Below are 24,591 nucleotides of genomic sequence, written 5' to 3'. Positions count from 1 at the left end.
AAATCTCCTCACTTACTGTGGATTCTCAAAAGCAATGTTTATTTAAAGATATTTTTTAAGATTCTAGAGATACAGCTCTACAAATAGTTGATTGCATATATTTGCATGTGCAGTTATTGCAATTTCTTAATATAAAATAGGTTTTTTGTTTTGTTTTGTTTTGAATTCATATTACAGGCTTATAGCTAGCATTTTTGCCCATAGATTTTAGGACTTTCTCTTTCTTCTTTTTCTTCTCTTTTGTCCTGTCTTTTGCTTTTCTTTTTGGTAAAACTGACTCTAACAAAGTTCAACTTAATTATCATTATAAATAAGTGGTAGCTCAAGACAACACAGAGGGTGAACTATTGTTGTTTTTTTTTTTCCTAGATTTTAGGAAAGCAGGTTAGCAGTGTGTAGAGCTCAAAGCCATCTGAAAGCGATGTGAAGAGGCAATTCACAAAACCTGATACTATCCTCAGCAACCTGGCATTTCTCATCTACCCCCAGCTCTGAAAGGCTTAGAGATACTGCACTGTAAGCACTGAAAGAAATTGCTTACAGCTCAAATACTCTTATTTAAGTCAGTTTTCTATGGAAGCTGTCAACAAAGCAGTTGCTTTCTCTTCAACAATGGACTCGGGTCATTTTGTGTGCCTCTATTACTATGTTTTAAATTCATTAATTAACTATTATACAATATGTGTCCTCCATTTAAGGAGATGTTGAACAGCTTATTCTTGCCTGAGGGCTGTTGACTACACAATTCCTTCATATTCCCGTACCTGGAATTCTTTAAGAAAAATGGCTGAGGTATGCATCCAAATTCCATTGAAAGTAATACTATTCTTCATTTTCTTATGCCCCTCTTGAAAATAAAAGTGATAATCCTAACAGCAGTCAAAGTTTAGGTTCCTGAGTTCGCTCTAGTCTGACATCCACCTTTACTTGTCTGATGTAGCTTCATGTCCTATGCAGTAGGAGGGGCAGATTACTCTTAATACCTGATGATTTCCCTTCATCCAGTTCCCTCTCCTGCCTGACTGTAGCTCCCTGACTGTAACTCACTATTTAGTATTTCAGACTCTGACTGAGACATAGACATGTTTATGCTCCTGGGTCATGCTTGACTTGAAATGAAAACTGGTTTCTCTAACACCTTAACAAAACGTCAGGGCATAAGTTTTGAGCTGACCATCTGTAGAGTCTTGAATTTCACCCTACAGCTTGCTGTGTCAATCTGATCTTTTGCTTTTTTCTAAATTTCAAACTTTCATTTTTTATGTAGGTACAATATTCTAGGTGTGCCAGTGAAGCCCTTTCTCACATAGAGCATGAATACAGGATTACCAGTCCTCACACAGGCAGAGAAAATCTGGTAATTGCTCTTAGGCTAAAATAATTGCTATCTGACTTTAACTTAGTTGGACAGAAGTACTGGATTAAAAATAGACCATTTCAGAAGTAGTCTTCCTCTTTATTACTAGAGGAATATAGTTTTTTATATTGATAGCCTAAAATCTCTTTGCAAGACAGGTGTATCAAAAGCATCTGAAGGGAATTACATGGAAACGCTGGTTTAAGTCGGAACAAAATGGGGCCTGATGTCTTTGCAGTATCCTCTTTGTAGAGGAGAATGTTCTCTTAATATCAAAGCAATCATTCTGATCTCAGTCACTGGTTAAGAAAATGTAGTATGAAACAAAAGCCACTGTAATCTATAATCAGAATTAGATAATTTTACAAATTTTATTTAAAAATCCAATTCCGGTTTTTGAAGCCTGGAGTCAGAATCTCATGCTGAGCAATCCCTTATTCAGATCCCTTATTTAGTATGCTGGAGGCAGCTGTTACTTTATACTTCACTGTCGTGGCAGTCTTGGTTTCTCAGATTGTAAGTGGCTTACAGCCATTCTTGCCATTAGACGAGTGTTAAGGCATTCAGAGAAAACACTGGAATTTCGCTAGGATTCCCAGCAACCTGACTGTGGCTGAAATGGCTGATATGGCAGTAAACAGTCTATGCATAAGGATGCTGAGCTGTGAGCATCAGACCCAAGCATCCCCTCTAGTTCTGTTTTAAGTGGCTGCTCACTTGCTACCTGAAACTTTTACTGCCATTGATAGTGTCAAAGGGTTAAATCATGGTCAAAATGTGGTGATCTCCATCAGAGAGAACGCACTTTCACCTTCAGAAAGGGCACTGTGATCTAAGGCTTGTTTCAACAGGAGTTATAAATGAGTTCTGTACAAGTGTGAGGTTGAGTCAAGCTCAGGGAAATGTGTTTTGTCATATTGTAAGGTTTATCTATACAAATGGATATTTTAAAAATGGCTTCCATTCATTTTGTATCTTTTTTATGAAGAACATACTTACCTCTGAGGCGTGTTTACCACCAATCATTCTGTTCTAGTACGTTTAAACAGCTCACATGTTCAGCTGAAGGATCTTGCCTATTTTTCTGTTTGTTCAAACTACCTTTTCCACTTTTCTTTTCGTGTCCCAGTGCTATTGTGCAAATAGATATGATGTATACCCAGAGAATGCTAAAGATAATTATATTGCAGTTGTTCTTACTTACTGTTTTAGCAATTAGACCCATAAGGGTAATGTAATAAGCTGGAGGAATATGTTCTCAAACTCTTTATAGGGCTATTATGACACTAATGGATAAAGTTGACAGTATTCATAGGACCAGGGAATACAAGAGAGGTCTGGCTTCTTTCTATTGTTTTCTCTTTACACTGTGAATCTGCAAGTTGATGCTGATACTGGTGAGCAGGCACGTATGTTTTCTGTCCCAGGTGTGCTGAATAAGGAAGAGTTCTTATTCCTAACGGCAGATTGATCATAGAAAGTATTTCAATATATGTAGCCTTTGAAAAGGGAGTTGCCACCAAGATTTAAATGTCACCCTTAGCAGAACCAATTTATCTTAGTTCAACAGAATGATATGAAAGGAAAACTATGTATCCTTCCACAAATGCTTTTTTTCCTCTGTCTAAGTAATAATTTGAAATATATTATGTGATTACTTTTGAAAGTGGCTATACTTCAAGAAAGAAAGAGATTTTCTTGTGTTTTTCTCATTTGCTAAGGATAACTAAGGTTTTAGAAAATTCTTGTCCAAGTAGAAAATATTTTAATCTATTTACATTTCATATTATTTTTTACTTTGATATTTCTTTTGAAAAAGATGTTATCTCTGGAATAATGTTAATCATATATATGATAGGTTTTTGATTGTATGAGCAATTTGGAAAATTCTGACTGCCAAAAGCATGAAGCTTCCTTTCTTTCAGAAATTACAGATGACAACAAAAATATAAACTCTCCAATTTCTTAAACCAAACCAAACCAAAAAAGTGTATATATGAAACAGGAAGTTAATAAAATAATTATCAAAAATTAAAAATCTTGTGATCCATTTTAGATACAGTGGGTAGTAAGTAGCTCAGTAGGGAAAATAGATAATAAAAGAAGTATACACAGCCTGCACTTAGAGATGCTAAAGTCAGTTTTAGCATTGGCTTTGCTTTTAGTGTATCCAGTTAGGGTTGGAGACATCGGCTAGAAAAATGGTGATCATAAAGAATGAAGTCAAGTAGTAATACTATAGGCTCAAATGAATACTGTTGAGGTCTAAAATTATAATTTGCTTAATACCCTTGGAGGAAAGATATGTAGAGGTGTGATGTTTTTATTATGATTTAGCAGCATCAAGATATTTGGGCTGTCAGTCACTAGACAATTCAACTCACAGTGAGTTACCAAAATTCATTACCATCTAGTGACTTGCCAGTGATGTGTTGTGAGTCTCAATCTTTGAAACACTGCTGCCATACTTTTCAAACTTGAAATTGCAAGTCATTCTAGCTAAAAGGTCAGAACTTTTTCTGACCTTATCATACACAGATACTTGCTTGACAAGCCAGAATGAAATCATGTTATCCAAATAAAATATTAGAACCCGATTTTTTCACACTAATCTCTTTTTGTGTTTCAGTGCTGCAAAGTTCTGTCCTTTTGACTCCCTCTTCATTCTTCTGAAATGCAATTACTGTTCAATGAAATGTTAATGCTCTACCCTATTTTTACAGCTGTTCCATGGTGTACTTGTACAATGTTATAATTTAATAATGCTGCTAAATTTTCTTCCTTTATCGATTTCTCAAATTTTTGTAATGAAGTAAAATGTGAGGATCATAATAATTATGGGTGTTGTTTTGTTCGGTAAACACAGGACAATATCTGCAAAGACACATCACCAGGCCAACAACTTTAATATATTTGAAGGAATGGTCTGCCATGGAGTCCCAGTTGCGACAGTTTCAAGAGGCAAAGTGGTTTATGAAGGTGGAACTTTCAATGTCACAGCAGGAGAAGGCAAATATGTCTCCCGTCCACCATTCCCTCCATATGTCTATGAACGAGTCAGGCAGCGGGAGCAGGTTAATTAAACTAATAAATCTCTGTAATGCTTTGTACAACATGAGGATAACTAGCTCTTGGGAAAAAAGGTTTGGGGATTCAATGGTAATTTCCCTTACTAATCAAAATCTGCCAAGGTGGGAGGAAATGAAACTAAGGACTCAATTTTTATTGCTCTATATCTTACAGAAAAATATGATAGAACTAGTTCCTGCTCTTAGAATTGTCTGTACAGCTCACAGACTAAACCTGGGTACTTTTAAAAATAAGTAAGTCCCACTTGCAATAGAAGTGGACCAAGTTTTGCTCATGAGTAGTTTGCCAAAGTGCTACATTTCATCACTGATTTCATTGAAAATCAGAGAGACTTAACTTCATATGCAAAAGAAATCTTACACTGAGGAAACCCTGTAAAATACTGAACACTTGGTTCTGTTTGAGCAAGAGTATGTTAAAAGGTGAACATGTGCAAAATGCACTTCTGACCCATGTAAGATGACTCTGTTCAAGCTTTTGCTATATATTCTTTTTAGAAGAGAAATATTGCAACTACATGAAGGTTGAATTTTCAGTGCCTATTTACCATGCAAGCTTTTACAAAGAATGCTTTTGCGTCTCCAGCGTTACTTTTTGTAGGTAGCATTTTCAAAAGCACCCAGAGTAAGTATATTTTAAAATCACAACCTGAATTGGTGGAATTCACTGCAGAATCTAAAAGTTGAAAAAGACTAGCATACATGTGAGATATGACCCATTGCAAAGCTTCCAAGATTAATTCTGTATATTTTTTCCTGTTGGTGTCTTGATGGACTGAGAAAGGCATGTACAAGTGGCTTAGTGAGGTTTTCCTCCAAATCCACATTTTTCAGAAGCTGGTGGGCTGCCTATGTTGATACACAGAATGGATAGGTAGGGAAGTCCTCTCATGAGCACACAGTTTTTCTCTGGGAACTAAGAACAGAAAACTGTTCTTGCATTTTGGATTTTCCAAACACAAAGGAACACATTTTTTAATTTATTTTTTTGTACAAATCAGTGTAAATTAGATGAACAAGAGATATTTTCATTCACATTGTGTTAAAAGATAACTATGCTGTTGCTACTTTATTTTTATTTTTAAACCAGATTCCTCATTCAAAGACACCCACATATTTTATACATACTGTTCACCCCTCAAGTGTGAATGAAAGCTAAAGTTTTGGGGCGAAAGGAAGGGCAAAGAGAATAATCTGGGCCTGGACTTCCCAAAAAAGGGAACCAATAGCCCTAACTGTGAATTTTTCCAAAGAAAATCTTCCATTTCCATTGGACATGTAACTGAATGGAAGCAATTGCTCTAAAGGTCATGTCACTTCATAGCCAGCTGCAGTCTCACAGGCTAAAGGGTGAGAATTACACTCTTACAGTAGACTCATTCTGCATTTTTAGTCTAGATAGATTCTCTTTGCACTGTTCCTCTTAGAAATCATAGTCATTTGCATTTGCCTGCAGTGGGATATGCATCATGCACAAAGTTGTGTGTGCCCATGAGTCTATTTAATCCACTGGACACTAAAGATATTTGGTACTTTATTAATGAGGGCTGCTTATTATTTTAGCACTTTCCTTGTTATGCAGTGTTGTCTCTGACTTTTAATGCAAAGTGAATACCAGCTAATGGTAATAGAAACTGGCTGATGAAAACAGATTTGTACTGGCATTACACCTGAAAAAATTTTTCATGTAAGAGAACATGCTGCAGCTATTACATGATAATTAGGTGCTTCCTCAAGCATGCCTGAGTTCTAGTGACTCCAGATCGTGTGATTTCTGCTAAAGCCTTATATACCATGTCAGAGGAAGTTTAGTATCAAAACTAAACTAAGATTTAAAAGAAATTTGATCATTATAGAATCCTGAAAGACATCAATGAATGTGGCAGTTTCCATTTCAAATCCAAGCTGGAGAGAATGTTCCCTTAACCAAAATATCAAGTTCAGCATGCCTTCAAAAATGATTTTTTCAGCCAGCTCAACCTCCTGTAGCCAGCAGCCAGGATTCACTTTGTTTCACTGATGTTCATTAACCTTTCTTACCTATTAAGAGCATTTCTGGAATATGTGATTACTTTTAACAAAGAACAAATTTATAGCTTTACCATGCAGTGAGTCAGCTGTTCTGGAGAGCAGTTCTGGTGTGTTTGGTCTGTACCTGTTCTCTCCTGGGATATCCTGAAGTAGCTGCATCAAGATTAAGAAATATACAGAAGCAAACAGATTAATTGATTTATCATTGTGCTTTAGGGTATTCTAATTATTTATGTGCCATAATCCCTGGGGTTTTGCCACTCCAAGATCTGTTTGTAATAAAAAAGGAAGAAGCATCCATAAAATTAGTTGGACCATGGTCAGTTGCTTCTTTAAAAAATGGGTCTGAAATTGCAGATTGGGCCACATGCTCCTGACGAAAGTTGAGAACGGAACAGTTTAATCCCAGTGTAAGGGATCTTTTCAAGAACAAGGTTTGATGAAAGTGTTGGGGTGCATAACATACAAAGCTGAGTTATCATATAACTGGTAGTTTCATTGGGTGCAATTAGCAATTACAAGGGGAAGACAGTTAATAAATGAAATATTTCAAATATTTCATTACAGGTCTGTCAGCCTGTTCCTGTTAAGAGAGCACCATATACAGGCGTGGTTGAGGAAACATCTGTTACACCAAAATAATAGGCTCATTCCCCAGTTCTGGCTCTTGCAGGTAACTGTCTCTTTTGATTAGTGAAAACTACTCAATACTTCTCTGAAACTTCAGGAAAACAGAAGTGTAGCAGACCTTCTAGCTTATAATAGCCTTGTCTAAAATAAACCCTCTCAGAAGGTAAGTTGTCTTGTTATCTTTAAATTTGATGAGAATGTGTGGCAGCCCAGGTATAGAGGCCCTCTTTCTGACTGGAGCCTCATTTTAAAAGTTCAGCTGAGAGGGGTAAATTAGCGTTTAACTGCTGGACTGACACATGGATATGAAAGTCCATAGAAACCTGAGTTCACTTAGCTCCCAGAGTAAAACCAAAGCATAAAGGTTTGGCTTAAAAATTTAGAGGGGGAAAAAAAAAAAAAAAAAGAAGAAAGCTTGATGTGAAAGATTAAATTCTTTACTGTCCCTGTGTTACAGACAATATCTCTCCACCAGTTGTACTATTTGGGTTAAGCTAATAGATCTGGTTTGCATGCGCAACAGCTGTCTTCATGCAAGTAGAGGTGCTGCAGTTAAAACCAACTGTAGTTTCTTCTATGAGCTGATTTACATGCTAAGCCAGCAGGAAACAATTAGCTTCCTTTTTCTGGGTTAGTTTTCTGTTGGTTCAGTGAGTTGAACTGTCTCCAGAAGAACCTAACAAGGATCAGTGCATTGCAACATAAAAGTGGGATAAGGCAGCTGGGGAGAAGGACTAGGCAAAGCCACCTCACTGTTTAATAAGGAGAAGAAAGGCTTCAGGAAAAAAATAAAAGAACTAGTTAAGACCTTCAACAAGCACAACTGAACCACGATGCTGCTGTATGCTAACTGCAGCTGACATGTTGTCTACAACAGCAGGGTAGTTGATTAATATGGGTTGGGGGGACAGTGGGTGGCAGTAAACATGACAAAGTCCAGGCTGAATTTTTGGGTGCATATGTGTACCAACAATGAGATCAGCTAGCTTGAGAAATTATTTCCCAATAGATGGTGTAAAGCCCCAATTCACACTTCACATAAATTGGGTCTGGTTTTAGTGCTAATTAATATGAGGACAGGAACAAACCTGCAGTAGTGGGAGTGAGAAGTTAGGTTTTCCACATTTCATTGTACCATTCCTTTAAAGCTACCTTACAGTGACCCTCATCCTGAGCATATGTAGCAGCGACACAGCGCAGCATCCTATTTGTTTTCCTCTGTCATAAGGGAGAAGGCTTTTGTAATAGAGAGGACTAAAGGCTAAAGCTGCAATAGAGTGAGGGAGCAATAACAATTCTTTCTAGCTCCTAGCACTCTTTCTCCATTATTACCTCTCTGAGCGACAAATTACAAAGCAGACATTTTCTTTTGAAAGATTACAGCATATTGTCTTTTTCTTCTCTGTAGATAAAAGCAAATGAAAATGACCCTGCTGTCCCCACCAAAGCAGTGCATTCTGGATCCAACAATCAATCAACAGTCATCTTCTCAAGAGCCAACATGAAACAACAGTAACCAATAAACATTATACTGAGCTTCCTGCATAAATGTTGTCATTGCAATTTATCTTTAAAAGAAATTTAAAGAACTGGAAAATAATGTTTAGAAAATAGAGTAGTAGTAAAATAATAACTACAGTTACAATGGGGCAGCAGCTCTGTAGGTTCTTAAAAGTTGGTAAGTTTGGGGATAGTATTTCTTAATATTTACCTTTAGAAGATATCAGCTAACATAAAGTAGGCCATGAGCAATGGCCTTTAAGCACATTTTCTACATTCTTTCTCTGTTAGGTCACAAGAGATTAATCCTGATTCTCTAATTTAGTATGTTAGGAAGATCTCTGTTGTGCTTAAGGATATAGAGGATTTTGATAGTAGGTGCTGAATTTGATTTTTTTGACAGGTCAGGTACAGAAAAACGCTGATTCAGGGGAACTGTGAGTATTTTAGAGCTGCTGCTACATCTCCCTGTTCCTGTCTTTAAAGGAGTTTATACATTTTGTCCCTGCCAGCTACAAGGCCACGTGTTTATTGGTGTGTTCCAGTGTTTCCTTTGTTACACTCTAGGCAAACCTGTGCTAACCATTTTGGTGAACTCACCTACAAAACTGTTTTTTGTTCAGGTTTTATGGAGAGACACACAGCTGTAACTGTAAAGCTTGTGAAGTGGGATCACCAGAGCAAAAGCATGATGCATTCAATTACAAAAACTTTTTACTAAAAATGTGATTTTTTCCCCAATGTCACTAATATTTTGGGTTTTGTAGGATAGGATTCCTAATTTAAAAAAATAAAATCTCATTTGCTCAATTAATCTGTTCCCCATTTGAGAGGTAACTGTATTCTTAGAAGCATGATTTTGTTACCATGTCTAGACAGGTTTTATCTCAGAAACCTAGAATGTTGTTTAAAATTGCATTTTCACATGTAACAGCTTTTCAAGCAGCTGTCACTGGGGAATATTTAAGAGAGAAATTATGCAAACACAAAAACCTGCACAGTGAGTTTATTGTCCTATGTGTAGAAACAGTATAACCTGTACCTGCCATGCAACTCATGGGCCTAACAGACATATAAAAATGTTCATATTTTAAGACAAGCACAGAAGCATATGAAAATTACCATTCTTTTTAAGTTGACCATGGAAAGCAGACTTATAGTTCCTGCTATATTTGTAGGTATATGGTGATGGATGAGCTTGTATGAGAAACAAAACTACTAGGTTGGTAGTTCTTGTGTCTCTGAAGAACAAAGAAGAATTTTCTTTGTAAGATGGTGGAGGATAATCACAGGAATGTTCAGGAAGAGCTAGCTTAAGTTCCCATTTCTCAGGTTGTCTTCAGGATGGCAAAACAGCAGAACCAGGTATCCAGCACTATTACAATGACTATTGCAATGGAGTGGGGTTCACTGTTCAGTTTAGACGTATGTACTGCCATGGTCTGCATCTGAGTTTGTTGTCTAATCTCCCTCTATAATCAACACAGAGAAAGGTGCTTCTGGAACAGTATTTGTCTCTGCATCAAGTTCAAAAATGGGCTTAGACGAACCTGTTCAGCGTTGTTATTTTGGATGAGATGAAGAGTTTTCTTGCAATGCCAGTTTCTCTCAATTAACTACAAAGAGAATACAGTGTGTCTAACTATGGTGCAGGTGCCTACTCTGCAGCCACCTTTGACCCAGCCCATCTTTGCCTTTCAGAACTGGAACTTTCTGGTGTGAAGGATGCCTGTCTTTTTTTATGTTTTGTCTCATCAAAAATGCATGTCAACTATGAATCCATTATTTTTAATTAATCTTTTGCTACCTTGGAAGAAGAAGAGAAATTTGGGTAGAGGAAGGGAAAAAGCATGAGGGACAAAGACCTATTTCTACTTTTAACAAGAACTGATATTTGTGTGGAGTCTTTAAAGCTTCAGGTTTTAACAATTATTAGAGCCTTGCAATTGCATGATATGCCTGTGAGACAAGAAAATGTAATTAGAGTAAGTTTACAGTTATGAGAACTATGGATGCTCAAAGCTTTGAAATCACTCAAGTGATTGAATACATGTAGTTGCCTTATGTTTAACATCAAGTGTTGGTTTACGTGAGTTGCTCAAGGCCAAAACGACTCAATTATGATCAAAATGAAACCCAGGAATGGAGGTCGCCAGTCCTTTGGATACTGTGGATGTACCCAGGACTTTCAGATGTCCTTTCAGCTCCTGGGACAGCAACTGGGATCAAAGTGACACAAAAGACTGCAGATCATGAAAGCCCAAAGGAACAAAGTGATTTTTCTAAAAACAGATGTTTTCACAATGTGATAACAGCAAGTAGTTTTATGAGTTACATAAACACCCATTTTGTAAACTGAGCTCTCCAAACCATGGAAGTGTAATATCTGTGGAAAAATGTATAAAGTTTATAGGTTTCTTACAAATTTTTATTAGATTAGAAATGAAGAAGCTTCTCCCTGTACAATTACTAGAGTTCCTTATCCCTGTGTTGGAATGTATTGCTCTGTACCATTTATTATTCTCATCATAGGAGGTCACCTTTGGATTTTGTTCTTATCAAATACCTACTTTTTAATTCCAATGACTGTTTTAACTATTGTGCAGAGGTCACAAAAAAATAAATAAATTACCTGCATATTGTGAACTGGGATTTATACCAAAGCATCTGCTGTATTTTTACATCTTTGAATGCAACAAGTTCTGGAGCCTGTCAGGTTTGTGATATTTATGACTACTTGTTTTCCCATGACACATGCTGGCCCTGAATCTTGCCTCTAGCCACAGGGTGCCAAGTAATAGCTCTTGAGAAACTAGGTGACATCAACAGAATTTCAGCTGTGCTATTCAGGTGCTACTACTAAAGTTGAGACTCTCAGGCTCCAAATCTCTGCAGATCTTTTTCCACTTACGTGGGGTACACTATAATGGCAGGATCTTTACAGGGATAGAATTTTGAAACTGTCCACGTCCCTGTTCCAAACACTAGTACTGAGTGACAGCAGAGCCAAATACAGTGGGATTTTTTTTTTTTTTAATTTACTTGAATTGTTCATTTGGGATGCAATGAGATTGTAAAATGCATTTATGTCAGCACAGGTCCTGAACTGGAGCACTGGAAGGATCACTGATTCATCTCTCAGTCCTACCTCAGTCTCTAGACCCTGACAAGACTTCTGCGCTTGTCCTACAACCTCATCCCAGCTCTTGCTTGCTCATTCTTACAAAGTTTTAGCTGGGGCTGTGCTTTCCCTGTTGTCCTAGAGCAACAGATGCCCCACACTAAGTTGTAAGACTGGTTTAGAGATGACTTCCGAAGCCCACACTGTTCCCTTGAGCCTTTCACATGGAAGACAACAATTTATTTCCCAGATTTCTCAGAATCCTACCTCCCTTATCCACAATCCTGAGGCTTCTCTGGGGCCTACTGAGAAAAGTGTTTGACTTCTTTGATTCTTCCTTCTGTCCATTGGACACACGGTAGAGTAGCTAGATCTGATTGCTCTGACAGGAGGCGTTGCTGCATTAAAACCGTTTTTATCTGAAGCACTACATCTCAGTACAGAGGAGCTGAGGATCTGTCTTGTCAAGGCTGAAACACAAAACAGCCTTTTCTTGCTTAGCACTTCCCTTTGGAATTCTGTTGGTTTCACCTCTCTCTTGTATGGTAAGGTTGAAGGCTTAAATGCACTGTTAAAGTATGGAAAAAAATCTCTGTTAAACCTATTTTTATCATGCTTCCTAGCCAGATAGAAATTTGAGATCTTCAGTACTCCATTCTCCCTGGTGACATAGATCCCAGGCCCAGGAGCAGAGAGGGGATTTGGGAGATCTGATCCTAGCATACCTAGTATTGCTTTCATCCCCATCATGTGCAGAAAAGTCCTCGTAGCCAGAAGGTGTTTGTTGCCCGGTTGCCTGTTGGCTCTCATTTACTGCCTGCGGAGAGCTCATGGCTGCGGTGCAAGCACCCACACCTGCAGTGCTTCTCTCTTCAGCCTGAAATACCAGGGGATTTCTGCAGAGCAACACTGGGGCATGTGGCGTCACTGGGCCACTGGAGGGCAGCGCTGGTCTGATGGATCAGGGATGAGATGAGGGGGAAGTTACTCTCATGCTCAGCAGCACCCATGAAGCATGTTCACATGTTTTGAAGTCTGTGCCCATAAAGTCGACAAGAACATCCCCATTTTCAGGCTTTATTTCAGCAGCAGCAGGGAGTGATCTTTTGATCCTCACTTTCCACTTTTGCCACGTGAACAGATATAGAGGAAAGGCTTTGCCTGTTCATTTCGTCTTCAATTGCAAGAGCCTCCGGGCTATTTAAACTGTGAAAACACAGTGAGTCATTGTGACAATACTGATAGAGCAGGGATCGGGGGGGGGGGGGGGGGGGGGGGGGCGGGGGGGGGGGGGGGAACCCACAAATGCTGCAACAGAGCTATCACTGAGGAAAACAAGCCCTTAGCTTAGCTATGCAGCCAAGTTAAGTGTGGTGATAAGGAGAATTCCATAAACACGGTTGTTGTAAGGAAATATCCTTGATTGTATTGTGCTTCAGAGGGTCAGGAGCACTAGCATGTCTCTCTGAATTATCTTCACAAGCCGATCAGGGAAGCCTTTCATTAATTTTACAAACCAGGTTTTATCCAACTGGGGGATATTTCACAGTAAATCAAACAGCCTCTACACTAGTGAAGGACGTTTAAAAAAGGAAGTTGAGCTCTTGTAAGCTGGGGGAAGGAAAGGATGAATGAGTCAAAAGCCAAAGCCAGACTTCTTCTCACTCTTGTTTTGAGTACTGGTGGCTTATGAGTACATTTCTGACAAACCCCAGGGAGAATCAGTTTGAGACAATGCCCAGTAATTTGAAAGATACTAAAAATCTCCATTAAGCAACTATAAGAATACATAAAATCCTTAATTTCAGCTGTACCTGTAGTTTACTTATGCTCAGCAGAGCGAAAAGAATAGATGCTTTTATGTATGAGGGAGAATGATCAATTGGAGCAGAACAAAACATACCAAAAGTGGAAAGAAGATTTTGAATGACAAATACAGGGGAAAAGAGCCAAAATAAAATGCAGAAAATGTGAGGAGAGGGCAGACAAGAAGAGGAACAAAAATAATTGTGGATGGAATACTTTTCATTGTAAATTGTAGACTTGTTTTTCTTTTTTTAAAAAAAAAGCCAAAAAAAAAAAAAAGGCAAAAAGAACAATGTAATAACGTGGTTCAGGGTTATGGTAAACAGAGAGGCCAAGGCAATAACTGAGCTGCTTGCAGAGGAGACAGCTGAAGATAAACAAAGCCCTGGACTTCTCCAGCTCACAGGACAGAAATAAATGGGAGAAAACAGAAACCAACTAAGGTCTGCAAAGAATGAGAGGCATGTCTCTGTGTAATGCTGGGACAGACAGACCTGTCCTTTCATCTGTACATCTAAAGGGGTAAGAACTGTCCTACTACTGACATAATCCGGTGTCTTCGAGGCACCAAAGGTGTGTTTTAGAATTTTTAAAAAATGTGCAGAATAGGCCATTTTCCCTGGTAACCCAGGTTTAGGGGGATGGGAAAGAGTAAACTTATCTCCTTTGTGTGCCATTCAGCTCATCTTCAGCACACGTGTGTGCATGCATATGGTCACTGAAGCAAACAATACATTACTCCACTCAAGTACGAGTGTCATGACAACATTATTTCTCAGGTGGCACCCTGGTGCTGGCACAGTGCATTCACAAATTAACACAAGCTTTTGGTGTGCATGTCTAATATATTTTCTGCAATGCTTTGTGTAAAAGTGGCCAAATCACAGAATGGCTGGGGCTGGCAGATGCCTCTAGGGATATCTATGCCAGCCCTGCTCCTCTGAGTGGGTCAGAGCCATGTCTTAGTTGGGTTTATAGCATCTCCAAGAATGGAGACTCCACAACCTCTCCGGGCATCCTGTTCCAGTGTTTGACCACCATCACTGTTCAAAAGTTTTTCTTACATTTATGTTTGGAAGTGACTTGTGGGGAAAGTTGCTCTATCACCTTCCCACAGATTGAGGTGAGGCTCACAAATGTGTAGTTTCACAGATGCTCCTTCTTGCCTTTGGGAGTGGTATTAATTTTCTTCCACTCCTCAGTAGCACCTGATCACCATGACATTTCAAAGTTAATGAAGAGTTGCCTCACAATGACATCAACCAGCACCCTCAGCACCTATCAGTGCCTCCCATTATGTCCTATGGACTTAAATATGTCCGGTGTGTTTGAGTGCTCTCTAACCATGTCATCCTTCATGAGGGGTTAAGTCTTCCTTGCTCCAGACCTTCCCTCTGGTCTGAGGGGCCTGGTATGGCTGAAATCACTCTTACCTGTAAAGACCAAGACAAAGTAGTTCCTTGGGCCCTGTCTTTTGTCACCAGTAGTGGGGTCTAGCATCTAGGCAAAATATTTACCAGAGCTGAACATTTTGTACAGAATTACAGTTAGCTTCCCAAGATGGACTGGCTTTTATCACTGTCATGACTTGCCAATTAGGGTAGAAAAGCTAAGCAATACTCTGTAAGGTGCTCTACTGGTTGGAGCTGGGAACCCTAGCATTCAGGTACAACACTGCTCTGTAAATTCTGCAAGGTCTCACCTATCCTAACCAAAATCAATGGCTCTTTTTCATAATCAATCATTCCCACTAGACTTAGTTGCCTTAAGTAAATACAAAGTATATGATAGGGTCCTGAGAGCGTGCTCCAGAGCTCAAAATCCTAAGATTTAGGTACCTCTCCCAACCACTGACCCTTTTCTGAGTCATTTTGATGAACCATTCCCATGTGCTGCAAAACTTTTTCTTGCTGCTTGCAGAACAGAGACACAAGGTATGCTGGGTGGCAACACACCATCAAAGAGGAAATGTACGAAACTCCAAAACAAATTTTGCCTCCTGATGCCAAGTGAAGTGGCTAGTGTTTTGTGGTAGTGCTGTCAATCAGACCTGACCCTGCTTTTGGGCATTGTAATCAGTAGGAGATCAGGGTTTCTCACCAGTCCACCCTTTGGGACTGAAAGGAGCACATCCAGCTCCTACCAGCAATGAAGTTGTCGGAACTCAGCCAAAACTATCAGCTCTTTCTGACATTTTACTCTTCCTCTTTCATCTGAAATGATAACAAAAGTGAATGAATATATCCTCTTGTCAATAGCACCTGGACAGCTAGTCTATTTTGTGGAAGCAGATTTAGAGCCACCTTAATTTTGCTGTTTTTTCATCAGAATGCTTCTTGCTACTGGTCCTTGACAGTAGTACCTGGGATACAAATGAATTCTACTGTTATCCAGGGCTATCCCACTTTAGCAAAAGAGGATATAGTCAGGCCATTCAGCACTACCCTCAGTACTCCATGGCTTCAACCTAACATCTCATTTTCTAGGGACAAATTGTTGGTACACCAGCAAACCTGAACCACCTTTGGAGGAGTGAGGGTTCATTTAGAAGACAGAAAAAGACTTGATGTTTTTCACTGTTTCAGGTAAAATGTAGTTTCTGACACTTGCTACTGGAAAGTTTTAAATAAGCTTTTATTCATTCAGATAACAGAGACATCGATCAATGTCTGTCCTGGGCCCATGCACATATTATAGGGGAACAGGCTAAAGTTTGCTATTATGCAACCTAAAGAAAGACGTTGGCTGTGGCTGAAAATCTGAAGTACACTGCCTGTTGGGTGGATTTTTAGCTCTACACTAAACCTCTAGTGCCACATCAGTCAAGCCACTCCTATGACTTCCTGCTTTCAGTAGTTCATGTATTGTGTGAAAGTCACAGCACCAATGTTAGCCAAATAGGTGAAGCATTTACTATTAGTTTAATTTAGTTTCATTGAAGTCAGTGGTGGCTTTAGCAGCATAATTAAGCCCCTTTTTGCCACTTCTGCAAGCTCCCTTGGACTGCAAGATTAGAAGCATTGTTCATCTCTGCTTGTATGTCCCTACATCTCAAAACCAGCTTGTTTGCACCCACAGCACCTGATCGCTCTGTGTTCTAGCTCACATGAATATGCTCACTTCTGAGCATGCTACATTACCTCTCTCACAATCATCAAAGACATGGGACAATCTGCACTAGCAACACAGTCTATGGATATGTGAAAATGGGAGACTAAGACCAAGCGAGGAATTCCAGGTGGGAGGCTAGAGTTAGAAACTTCTTAAAGATGAATTAGCAAAAGTAAGTGGCCAGTCTGAGGTTTGAGGGAGAGTTCAGCTGGGGAAGGTTGAAAGAGCATATAGTGCCCTGCAGAAGAGATGGCTACAGATGCAGGAGCAGATGTATGGAGCCAGGGATGGGAAAGAAGCATGGGATGGGAAAGAAGGGTTTGGGGCAGTTGAGAGTCAAGAAATAGGTTGAACTGTCTAGAAACATCTTTGCCCTCTAGTAAGGTTCTTGGCCAGCCTAGACAGCCTCTGCTATGTCTTCTATCTTCAGTGTCTCGCAAATATGAAGACAAACCTGTTGCTGCCCTTATGTCCTCCGTTAGCTCAGCTCAAAGAGGTTTGCGCTGTAGTCCTAAAAAGCTCCAAGCTGTTTGCTTTTACACAGAAGAGACCCTCCACAGATTTCTAAAGTACCAGACAATGCAGACCCCAAGTTGAAAAATTAGTGTTAATGCAACCCAGAGCTCTCTGTGATGGAGAGCACATTATCTCCTGTGGCTTCTTTTCCACACTCTTCCAAAACACTGATGATTAGCCTCTGAGCCTATTTTTTACATTTTAAAACTGACATTCCATAAGAAATATGGGTGCAAAATACAAGTTGCTACAGAACTAGAGCATCCAAAAATTCAGCTGGTCTCTCTCGCACAGTGTTGTCATTTGCCACAGTCCGTCCTTTCCTCCTTACTGCCTTTCTCACCTGGAGTACTGGAAACCAAAAGTTGACCTGAAAAGACAGAAATATGACACCATGATCCTAGTACTACTTTGTTAGACATTGCTCAGCCACTAACATCCTGTATAGTCAGTATGGAAGGCTATTAAAAAAACCAAACAAGCAAACAAACCCCTGTCTCTGTCTGAAGTGATCTGGAGTTGCCATAAATATATGCATTTGTGTTTGTTATTTCCATTAGTGTATATATACATATATGTACAGGCCAAATATTTTTGCATGCAAAAAGTTCTGGTTTCCAATGGTACTTGCAGTTGCACTCCTACTGTGCTTCATAGAAATATATCACCTTTCATTTTGCTAAGCAACAAATGAACAACTTTCTCAACATCAAGAGGCTGCTCACAAATGCCTATTGTTTGCTGTCTAGATTGCAGGAATACTCTTTGTGCTGGAGGTGCTTTTTATATGTCCATTAAAACCAAGATTCTTCTCTGGAGAGCTCTATGTCTGAGGAATATTTTCTTATCAGCACGTAGTCATTTGGGTGTACCCATGTCAGATCTGATACGTTTGTGTTGAAGGACAGAATAAAACAATTATATGATCTAATCTTACCAACAGACACTTGTCTCTGGCCCCTGTGCAGGAGAGCACTGGGGAAAGTCTATTAGCACATAATTGAAGTTAGCAAATGTTTAAGTATTTCCTGCATCTGGTTACCACCAGAGAGAGGAAGATTTTTTTTTCCCCCTGGAGCTGATGGCTTACCGTTCTAGCAAACACATTCTTTCCAGTTTTCTCTTGTAATTTTGATCTTTTCTTGAGTAGTTTTGCATGTAAATAATGTATCCGTTTCATCTCAGTGTCAGGATAAAATGAAGTTAACACGACTATTTTAAGTTGAGTCAGGAGCCCAGAGAATATCCCAAAAACGATTAAGAAGAAGATGATGACTCCAAGCTGGATCCACGTCGTGGAGGGAGCGAGCTCTGGCTGCGGGATGCACTCATGCTTAAACAAAGTGATCTTGAAAGGGTCAGTCTTTGCAATACGTTCTCCAATAGGAATGATAAAGCTTTTGTCATTTCTCTGTGCAAGAAAAGGGGAAAAAGAGTTGATTATAGCACTGATTTGCTCCTTTCTTAGTATACCTCTTCCATTGGACGTTCAGGTTTAAAAAGGCCTATAAATCATCTAATCCATCCATTGTCTCCATATGCTCATAATAATATGTTTATTGGCTATTTATAAAAGTTTCAGACTGCATTTTCACCATTTCCCAGGGGACACTGTTCCACAATTTGGACTGTTAAGAACTTACCTTATCTTTGGCTCTGATAGACAAATATTTAGCTAATCTGGCTATAATGATTTAAAATATTCCCACTACCACGAATCTTCTCAGATCCTCTGTTGGTCCTTCCTTCAGAGTAAAAGAGCTGAGTGGAGTGTGTCCATCCCTTCAGTTGTGGCTCAGTACGTGCTCATCAATGTTTCCATGCCTACCTAGGCAGGTACTCTGACTACAAGTTTATCACACACACAAAGCCACCTCTCCTTCTCCTGCCTTTGCTTAGCAGAGCTGATGCCTTGCACTGCTTATTGACTGAAATGCTGAATGAGAGGGACTAAAGTAGACATGCTGCTGGAGCCAGTATTCCATCCTGGCAGGCAACCTTCCGCTCTGTGTGTAGGAGCATTGTAGTAGGGACACTGAATCACCCAGCCCTCTCTTCTGACCATGTCAGGGGAATATGTAGCTCTTTCTTGTGGCTCTTCTAACCACCTACATAGGTCAGGCAGTTCTGTTACATGCTCATTGGAAGAATCAGGTGCCTTCCTTGATGTTATCCCAGTCCCATCTATCTTAGTACATTTTATCCCTTCACTGAACCAATGTATAAGCAAGGAAAAACTTCATTAGGAACTCAATATAAAACAGGAGTAGAAGTGCATGAAGAACTTTACTGTTCATATCAAGAATAAACATCTCAAGAAGTTGCTGAGTCTGTCCTGCTCACCCAGCCAGCTTTCTAGACTCCCTGAGATCAGCAGCCCTGGGGCTTGTTACGACAAATCTGTTGAGATTAAATTTTACATTTTAATGTGACTAGCCTTCCTGGGGGAACTAGAAACAATCTGATGGCATCATTTTCTGTTTTGGAAGAGTCGACTAGCTTTCCACAGGAGTTAACACTACATGTAAAGAAAACAAATTCATAGTAGAGGACTCATGAATGAGCCACACGGGGTAAGGCTCATGTTCTCTGTTCATGATGGTGGGACTAAGCTCCTTTGCACTGACTTAGGTTACACCCAAGGCATGTCATGGCAAGGGGCTGTCCTCAAGGTGCAAAGGATAGAAGCAATGGCAACACTGCACACAGCAGAACACAGAGAATATCTGAGGCTACAGCAGGTTGCTTAGGATTGTGCTCAGTTAGGTTTTTAATGTCTCCAGGGATGGAGACTCCAAAACCTGTCTCAGAAACCTGTTGCAGTGTTTGATCTCTTGAAGTGAAATATATTCTAAGATACTCTTTTTAAAATTATGAACTCCACACACTATGCAGCTAAAGAAAGGTAAGCATCTCTTACATCAGTGTCACAGTGGCATTTTTACTATAAAAGTGGTTAGCATTGTGAGTGTCCAGTTTAAAGATTCTGGTCTTCTCCACATATATAAATAGAGAAATTAAGGTACTTTTCCCTATTTTTACTGTTCTCTAGAAATATGATGACACTTTGGAAAGTGCTAAGAACTGTCTGGTTCTATCCAACATATGCATCTGTAAAGGCAGTGGCCCTTTTTGAAATGAATGAATGACAATGCCATGAAAGAATCAATGGCTTATTGGCTGTGTGTCTGCTCTGCTGCCTTTGGCAGCTGCTGAAGAGAAATTTTTCAACACTAAACTAAGAAACAGAAATACTGGTAAGTACTTACTTTCTGAGAGAGTCTGAGCTGAATCTCTAGATCTGGTACTTCTTGGAGATATTTATTCACAGAAGTAATTAACCAATAAAACAAATAATCTGCTGCAGCAAGTAGAAGCCAGGTGCAAAGATGGAAAGTTACAGGGAGAAAAAAATACTGCATGTTTTTTCTCTCCTTCTTTGTGAGGAAGAAAGATGGGATTGTCACATACTCTTTTCTTTCTTTTCTGTTAAGTGGCAGAAGACAGGGTCTTTGCTGTTGCTTTTGGTGCTCATCAAAAGCGATGAATTTTTTTGTAATATAACTATTCTTAAATTTTGCACTGTGAGAGCCCACGAATTTTTTTATAAAGTGGCCAGTTCCAAAAGAAGCTAGAAAAATCCCCACTATAGGCAACACTTTCTGGCCAATACAGGGCAGTATAGTCAGCATAAAAGATATCTGGTTAGCAACTCTCTGGATTTCTTGCTTTGTGTCATTTAGCTCTTGTTTCAGTGCATGATCTGAAATGGAATAAGATGGTGTGAATTCATGCTTTAGCCACACAAAATCTTTAGGTAGTTCAGTGGAAAGCTTGACCACCTTGTAAATCCATTTTACTACTTCAACGTAATGTTTAATCAAGTCAAATTGCTCATACTCTAAATGACAAGTTATACTGTCTGCCAGCACCTTTAGGTTGTGAAAAATATTTTGGATGTTGCCAGCCACCACGACACCTGTGCCAGCAGTAATAAGAGCATTCCTGCCATTTTGCAGCCCGCAAGAAAGAACGAACAGGACACAAAAACAGCGCAGGTGCTTGAAACAGCAGAGTGCGATAGAAAGAGAGATCCAGATGAAGCCAGAAATCAGTAAGGGACCCAAAGGGTGGTGTGTCAGGGAGAAGTGCATGCCAAGGAATAAGAGAAAGCTTGAGAAGAAGGCAACTGCAGAACAAACTGCAAAAAGCTGCATCAGATACTTCCAGCCGGGCTTCCTTTCAGATATAAAAATTCCCCATGCACTCCAGGCTACTGAAACAAATGTTTGCATTTTCTTCTGATTGTTGCTGACACTGTGATGGTTCAAACTAAAAGGAAAGGAAAATAAAAATATGGTTAGTCATAGAGTCACACCACTGGCAATAAACTGCTTTTAACTGACTGATCAATACTTCACACTGCAAAAGAGGCAGGTCTGACTTACATGGGTGCTGAACTGCCCTGTGAGAGACCCAAATCTTTGTCCTCAATATCACATATACAAAGATGGAAGAGATTATTCCAAAAGATATTACGTCTTTTTTTTTCCTTCCTTCCTTTTTTTTTTTTTCCCCCAAAAGTTTTTTATCCTTCTACTTTTTGTACATTTTGATTTCTCATTTGCTGTGTACACACAGCAGTTCAAATGCACATAACCGTGTGTGTGTATGAGGGACACAAGCCTCCCTGAGCACCCAGTGTTTCCCCACTGGGAACTCAAGGAGGGGAGCATGGAAACTTCTCATTGTTGCCCCAAAGCAGGGGATCACGGCAGGATGAGTGGGGAGCAGCCAGAGCTGATGCCAGGGAGGGAGGAAGGGGTGGAGCAGCATGTGCATGCTGCCCAGGGATGGGGAATGCAGCTCTCCTTTCTCAGCTGAAGGTAGGTCAGTAGAGAGGGAAGAGTAAAGAGTGTCTCAGAGGTATCATTCCTTCTTTAGGTCTCTCCTAGGATAGCACAGCTGCAAATTGGTCCATATATACTTTTAACCCTAATTGCTTATACTTGACACTGTCTCTCCTGCCTGCCAGCATGCCTTTACTGTAAATTAGAGAGTATTTCTGTGAGATTCAATTCAGTATGATGGGAGACAGTCCAGTGTTCACAACTTTCCTTTTTCTACAATATAATATTTATAACGCAACTTGTCCAAAGATACAAGATCAATGTAGATGTGTATCAGCCTTTTAACATACCAGAATAAATGATATACTAATGAAATAAACTGTTGAAATATTATCTTATAATAGGCAACAGTTGCTTCACAAATGCATCCTGAATATATTACTTTGTCTTTTGTTTAGCTTGAGCACAGCAGGTAGCCAGGAACTAAACTATTATATTGTTCGTATACTGTATTTTGCTGCCACCTGACTTTATGAATTCTTCTAGCATTCACTGCACCATTTTTTCCTTTCTCCCACTGTAATTAGTTATTAGTTATATCATTATCATTTTTGCATGCAACAGGAGCTGAGGGTGACTGGAGAATGCATTTGACTCCAGGTGGGATCTCCTGGAGCTTCAGTTGACTGCTTTTTCTTGGACTCACTTGGGCCTGATCCTTTCTAGTGTTGAAAAATATCCTGAAAGGGACTGAGCATTTTTGATGCTTAACTGCTTCAGCAGGGATTAACAGTGGGCAATAGCTCTCAGGGTGGGCTCAATCCCTGGCACTACCACTCTGCTTGGGAAAGTTGAGGAAATCACTTTCCCTCCAGGGCCTCAGTGAACTCAGCTGTAAACAGAGCATAACAGCAATTAGCAGCTCCTTCATAGGAGTGAAATTAGTTAATTAATGTCCGTGAAGTATGTAGAAGTTGCCATGTGTTTGGGAAAGTGGTACAAGCAAAATGGGGAGAAGTAGCAGCACACAAACCATCGGATTCCAGATTTGCCATGAGCAGAGCCGTCCTCTGCTTAGGTGGATGTGTGCTTTACCCTCTTCCTACTGAACTAGAAATTAATGAGGCATTTTTAGAAAATATAATTAAAAAGGAGATGTTCATAATCCTGGAGTCAAACAGAACCAGATCTAACAGCCAGCAAAACCTGCCAGCAAATCCTGAAATTCCTAGATCAGATCCTTAAACAGTACATGCTGCCACATCTTCATTCTAAATCTAAGAAAAATTGCCCTGTACACTGAATAGATCTGGAGTTCTGTTCTTGATTTAAAAAGCCATAGAAAAATCAAATGTAGAAAAGCTAACTTTTATGTAATATGATGCAAAAACCTCTGTATGAGAAAATCATACATTTTGAATTTTCTTTTGCAGCATGGATTTCACAGCTGTTCCCAAATGTAGCTTCCACATGGGTTTGTGTGTTTGTCTGTATGGGTATGGTGTTTTCACATATTCCCATTAATGTTTCTAAGCATTTGGTAAATGACTGTAATGTGGGAGTGGGAGCTTGGCATGGCTGCATCTAAGAACTGGAGTGAGAGTCAGGAATGAAGCCTTAGAGTTAACAGAAGCCATAGCTCTGGAGCAGGAGGCTGGAAATCTGCAAAGCATGGACAGAAGTTGAAAATAATCGAAGTCTCCTTTACTGGGCAGAATCATGACATCATTGCACCACTCAGCACACACATGAAAGGTTTGTCCCTAACCTCCATGAACCCAGAGCTTTAAGGCAAGAAAGGTGTCATAAGGTGCCACAGAATTTTGGAGCCTGTGGCACAGATGCCCAGGCGTCTCTGCGTGACCGCTGAAGGTTGGGAAGTGGGCATTCCTGTTCCCTGCAGAGCCCATCTCTGAGCTCAGCCACTGCCAGGCTCAGTCAGGCTCACAGTGTGCATCTCTGTGGCTTATCTAATGCCTCTGTTTTCTAATAATAATCAGCACAGGAGAATCATACAAAGAATGAGAACTCTAAACCTAAAATATATGTAAAAAATTTATTGCATCAGCAGGCACTTGAACAGCTGTGAATGCTTGGGAAAGGAAAACAACACTCTGGCTCAGAAGTAGAAATAAACCTTTGGCTTGACTAAAGAGGCTAATTCACAGTTTAAAGAAATAGTAAACCTTGAGAGCTTTCTGGAATGATTCCTGTTGCAAACATAAATCACAAAAGCTCTCCTGCAGCTGTTCAGTGCAGGTACAAACTCTAACAGAAGGCTGACAGGAACAAAACCTTCATTTCAATTGTAGTCTGAAGCTATGTATTTTTTCTACTGTTCTGTAAAATGAACTAATGTGGGAGCTGCTACCAATATTTATGTAACGTAAGGAAAGAATTATTCTTGGAAAGCAGTTTCTTGTTCTTAAGTGCCAATTTCTTTCCACCATAGTTTCTCATGATGTACACCACAGAGGGGAGCTGGAAACTCTTGTGCTCTAACTCTGTCTTTGAAACTGATTTTTCTGTAGGGTCCGAGAGGAACCTCTCTGTGCCTTAATTTCACTCTCTAGGAAATAC

At 39.6% G+C, this 24,591-nt stretch overlaps 2 protein-coding genes across 2 annotated transcripts in view; one reads left to right on the top strand and one right to left on the bottom strand.

The window, feature by feature from the left end:
• DPYS (dihydropyrimidinase) overlaps positions 1–11,244 on the top strand; it is a 32,623-nt gene extending 21,379 nt beyond the window's left edge. The window contains exons 8-10 of the mRNA XM_051611561.1: positions 4,224–4,431; positions 7,045–7,150; positions 8,516–11,244. Coding sequence (XP_051467521.1) covers positions 4,224–4,431; positions 7,045–7,119 — 283 coding nt within the window. The 3' untranslated portion in view covers positions 7,120–7,150; positions 8,516–11,244. The remainder of the gene's footprint in view (positions 1–4,223; positions 4,432–7,044; positions 7,151–8,515) is intronic.
• Positions 11,245–17,352: 6,108 nt separating this feature from the next.
• Positions 17,353–21,456, bottom strand: DCSTAMP (dendrocyte expressed seven transmembrane protein). Its single transcript, XM_051611562.1, has 3 exons — positions 20,431–21,456; positions 18,252–18,572; positions 17,353–17,531 (listed from the first exon to the last, which is right to left on the bottom strand). The coding sequence occupies exons 1-3, from the start codon at positions 21,454–21,456 to the stop codon at positions 17,409–17,411; spliced, it is 1,470 nt and encodes a 489-aa protein (XP_051467522.1). The 3' UTR covers positions 17,353–17,408.
• Between the last annotated feature and the right edge of the window lie 3,135 nt (positions 21,457–24,591).

The sequence above is a fragment of the Apus apus genome, chromosome 2 (genome assembly GCF_020740795.1).
Source record: "Apus apus isolate bApuApu2 chromosome 2, bApuApu2.pri.cur, whole genome shotgun sequence".
Taxonomy (NCBI): domain Eukaryota; kingdom Metazoa; phylum Chordata; class Aves; order Apodiformes; family Apodidae; genus Apus; species Apus apus.
The sequence above is the reverse complement of the archived record's forward strand: the minus strand, read 5'-3'. Positions and strand labels throughout refer to the sequence as shown.

Excerpts from the sequence above, each read along its gene's own strand:
- DCSTAMP (XM_051611562.1), bottom strand. The coding sequence starts at position 21,456 with ATGCAAACATTTGTTTCAGTAGCCTGGAGTGCATGGGGAATTTTTATA. Across the intron at positions 18,573-20,430 it reads AGCTCAGACTCTCTCAGAAA|AGAAATGACAAAAGCTTTAT; the intron begins GTAAGTACTTAC and ends TTTCTTGCACAG. Across the intron at positions 17,532-18,251 it reads AGAATGTGTTTGCTAGAACG|GTCAACTTTTGGTTTCCAGT; the intron begins GTAAGCCATCAG and ends CTGTCTTTTCAG.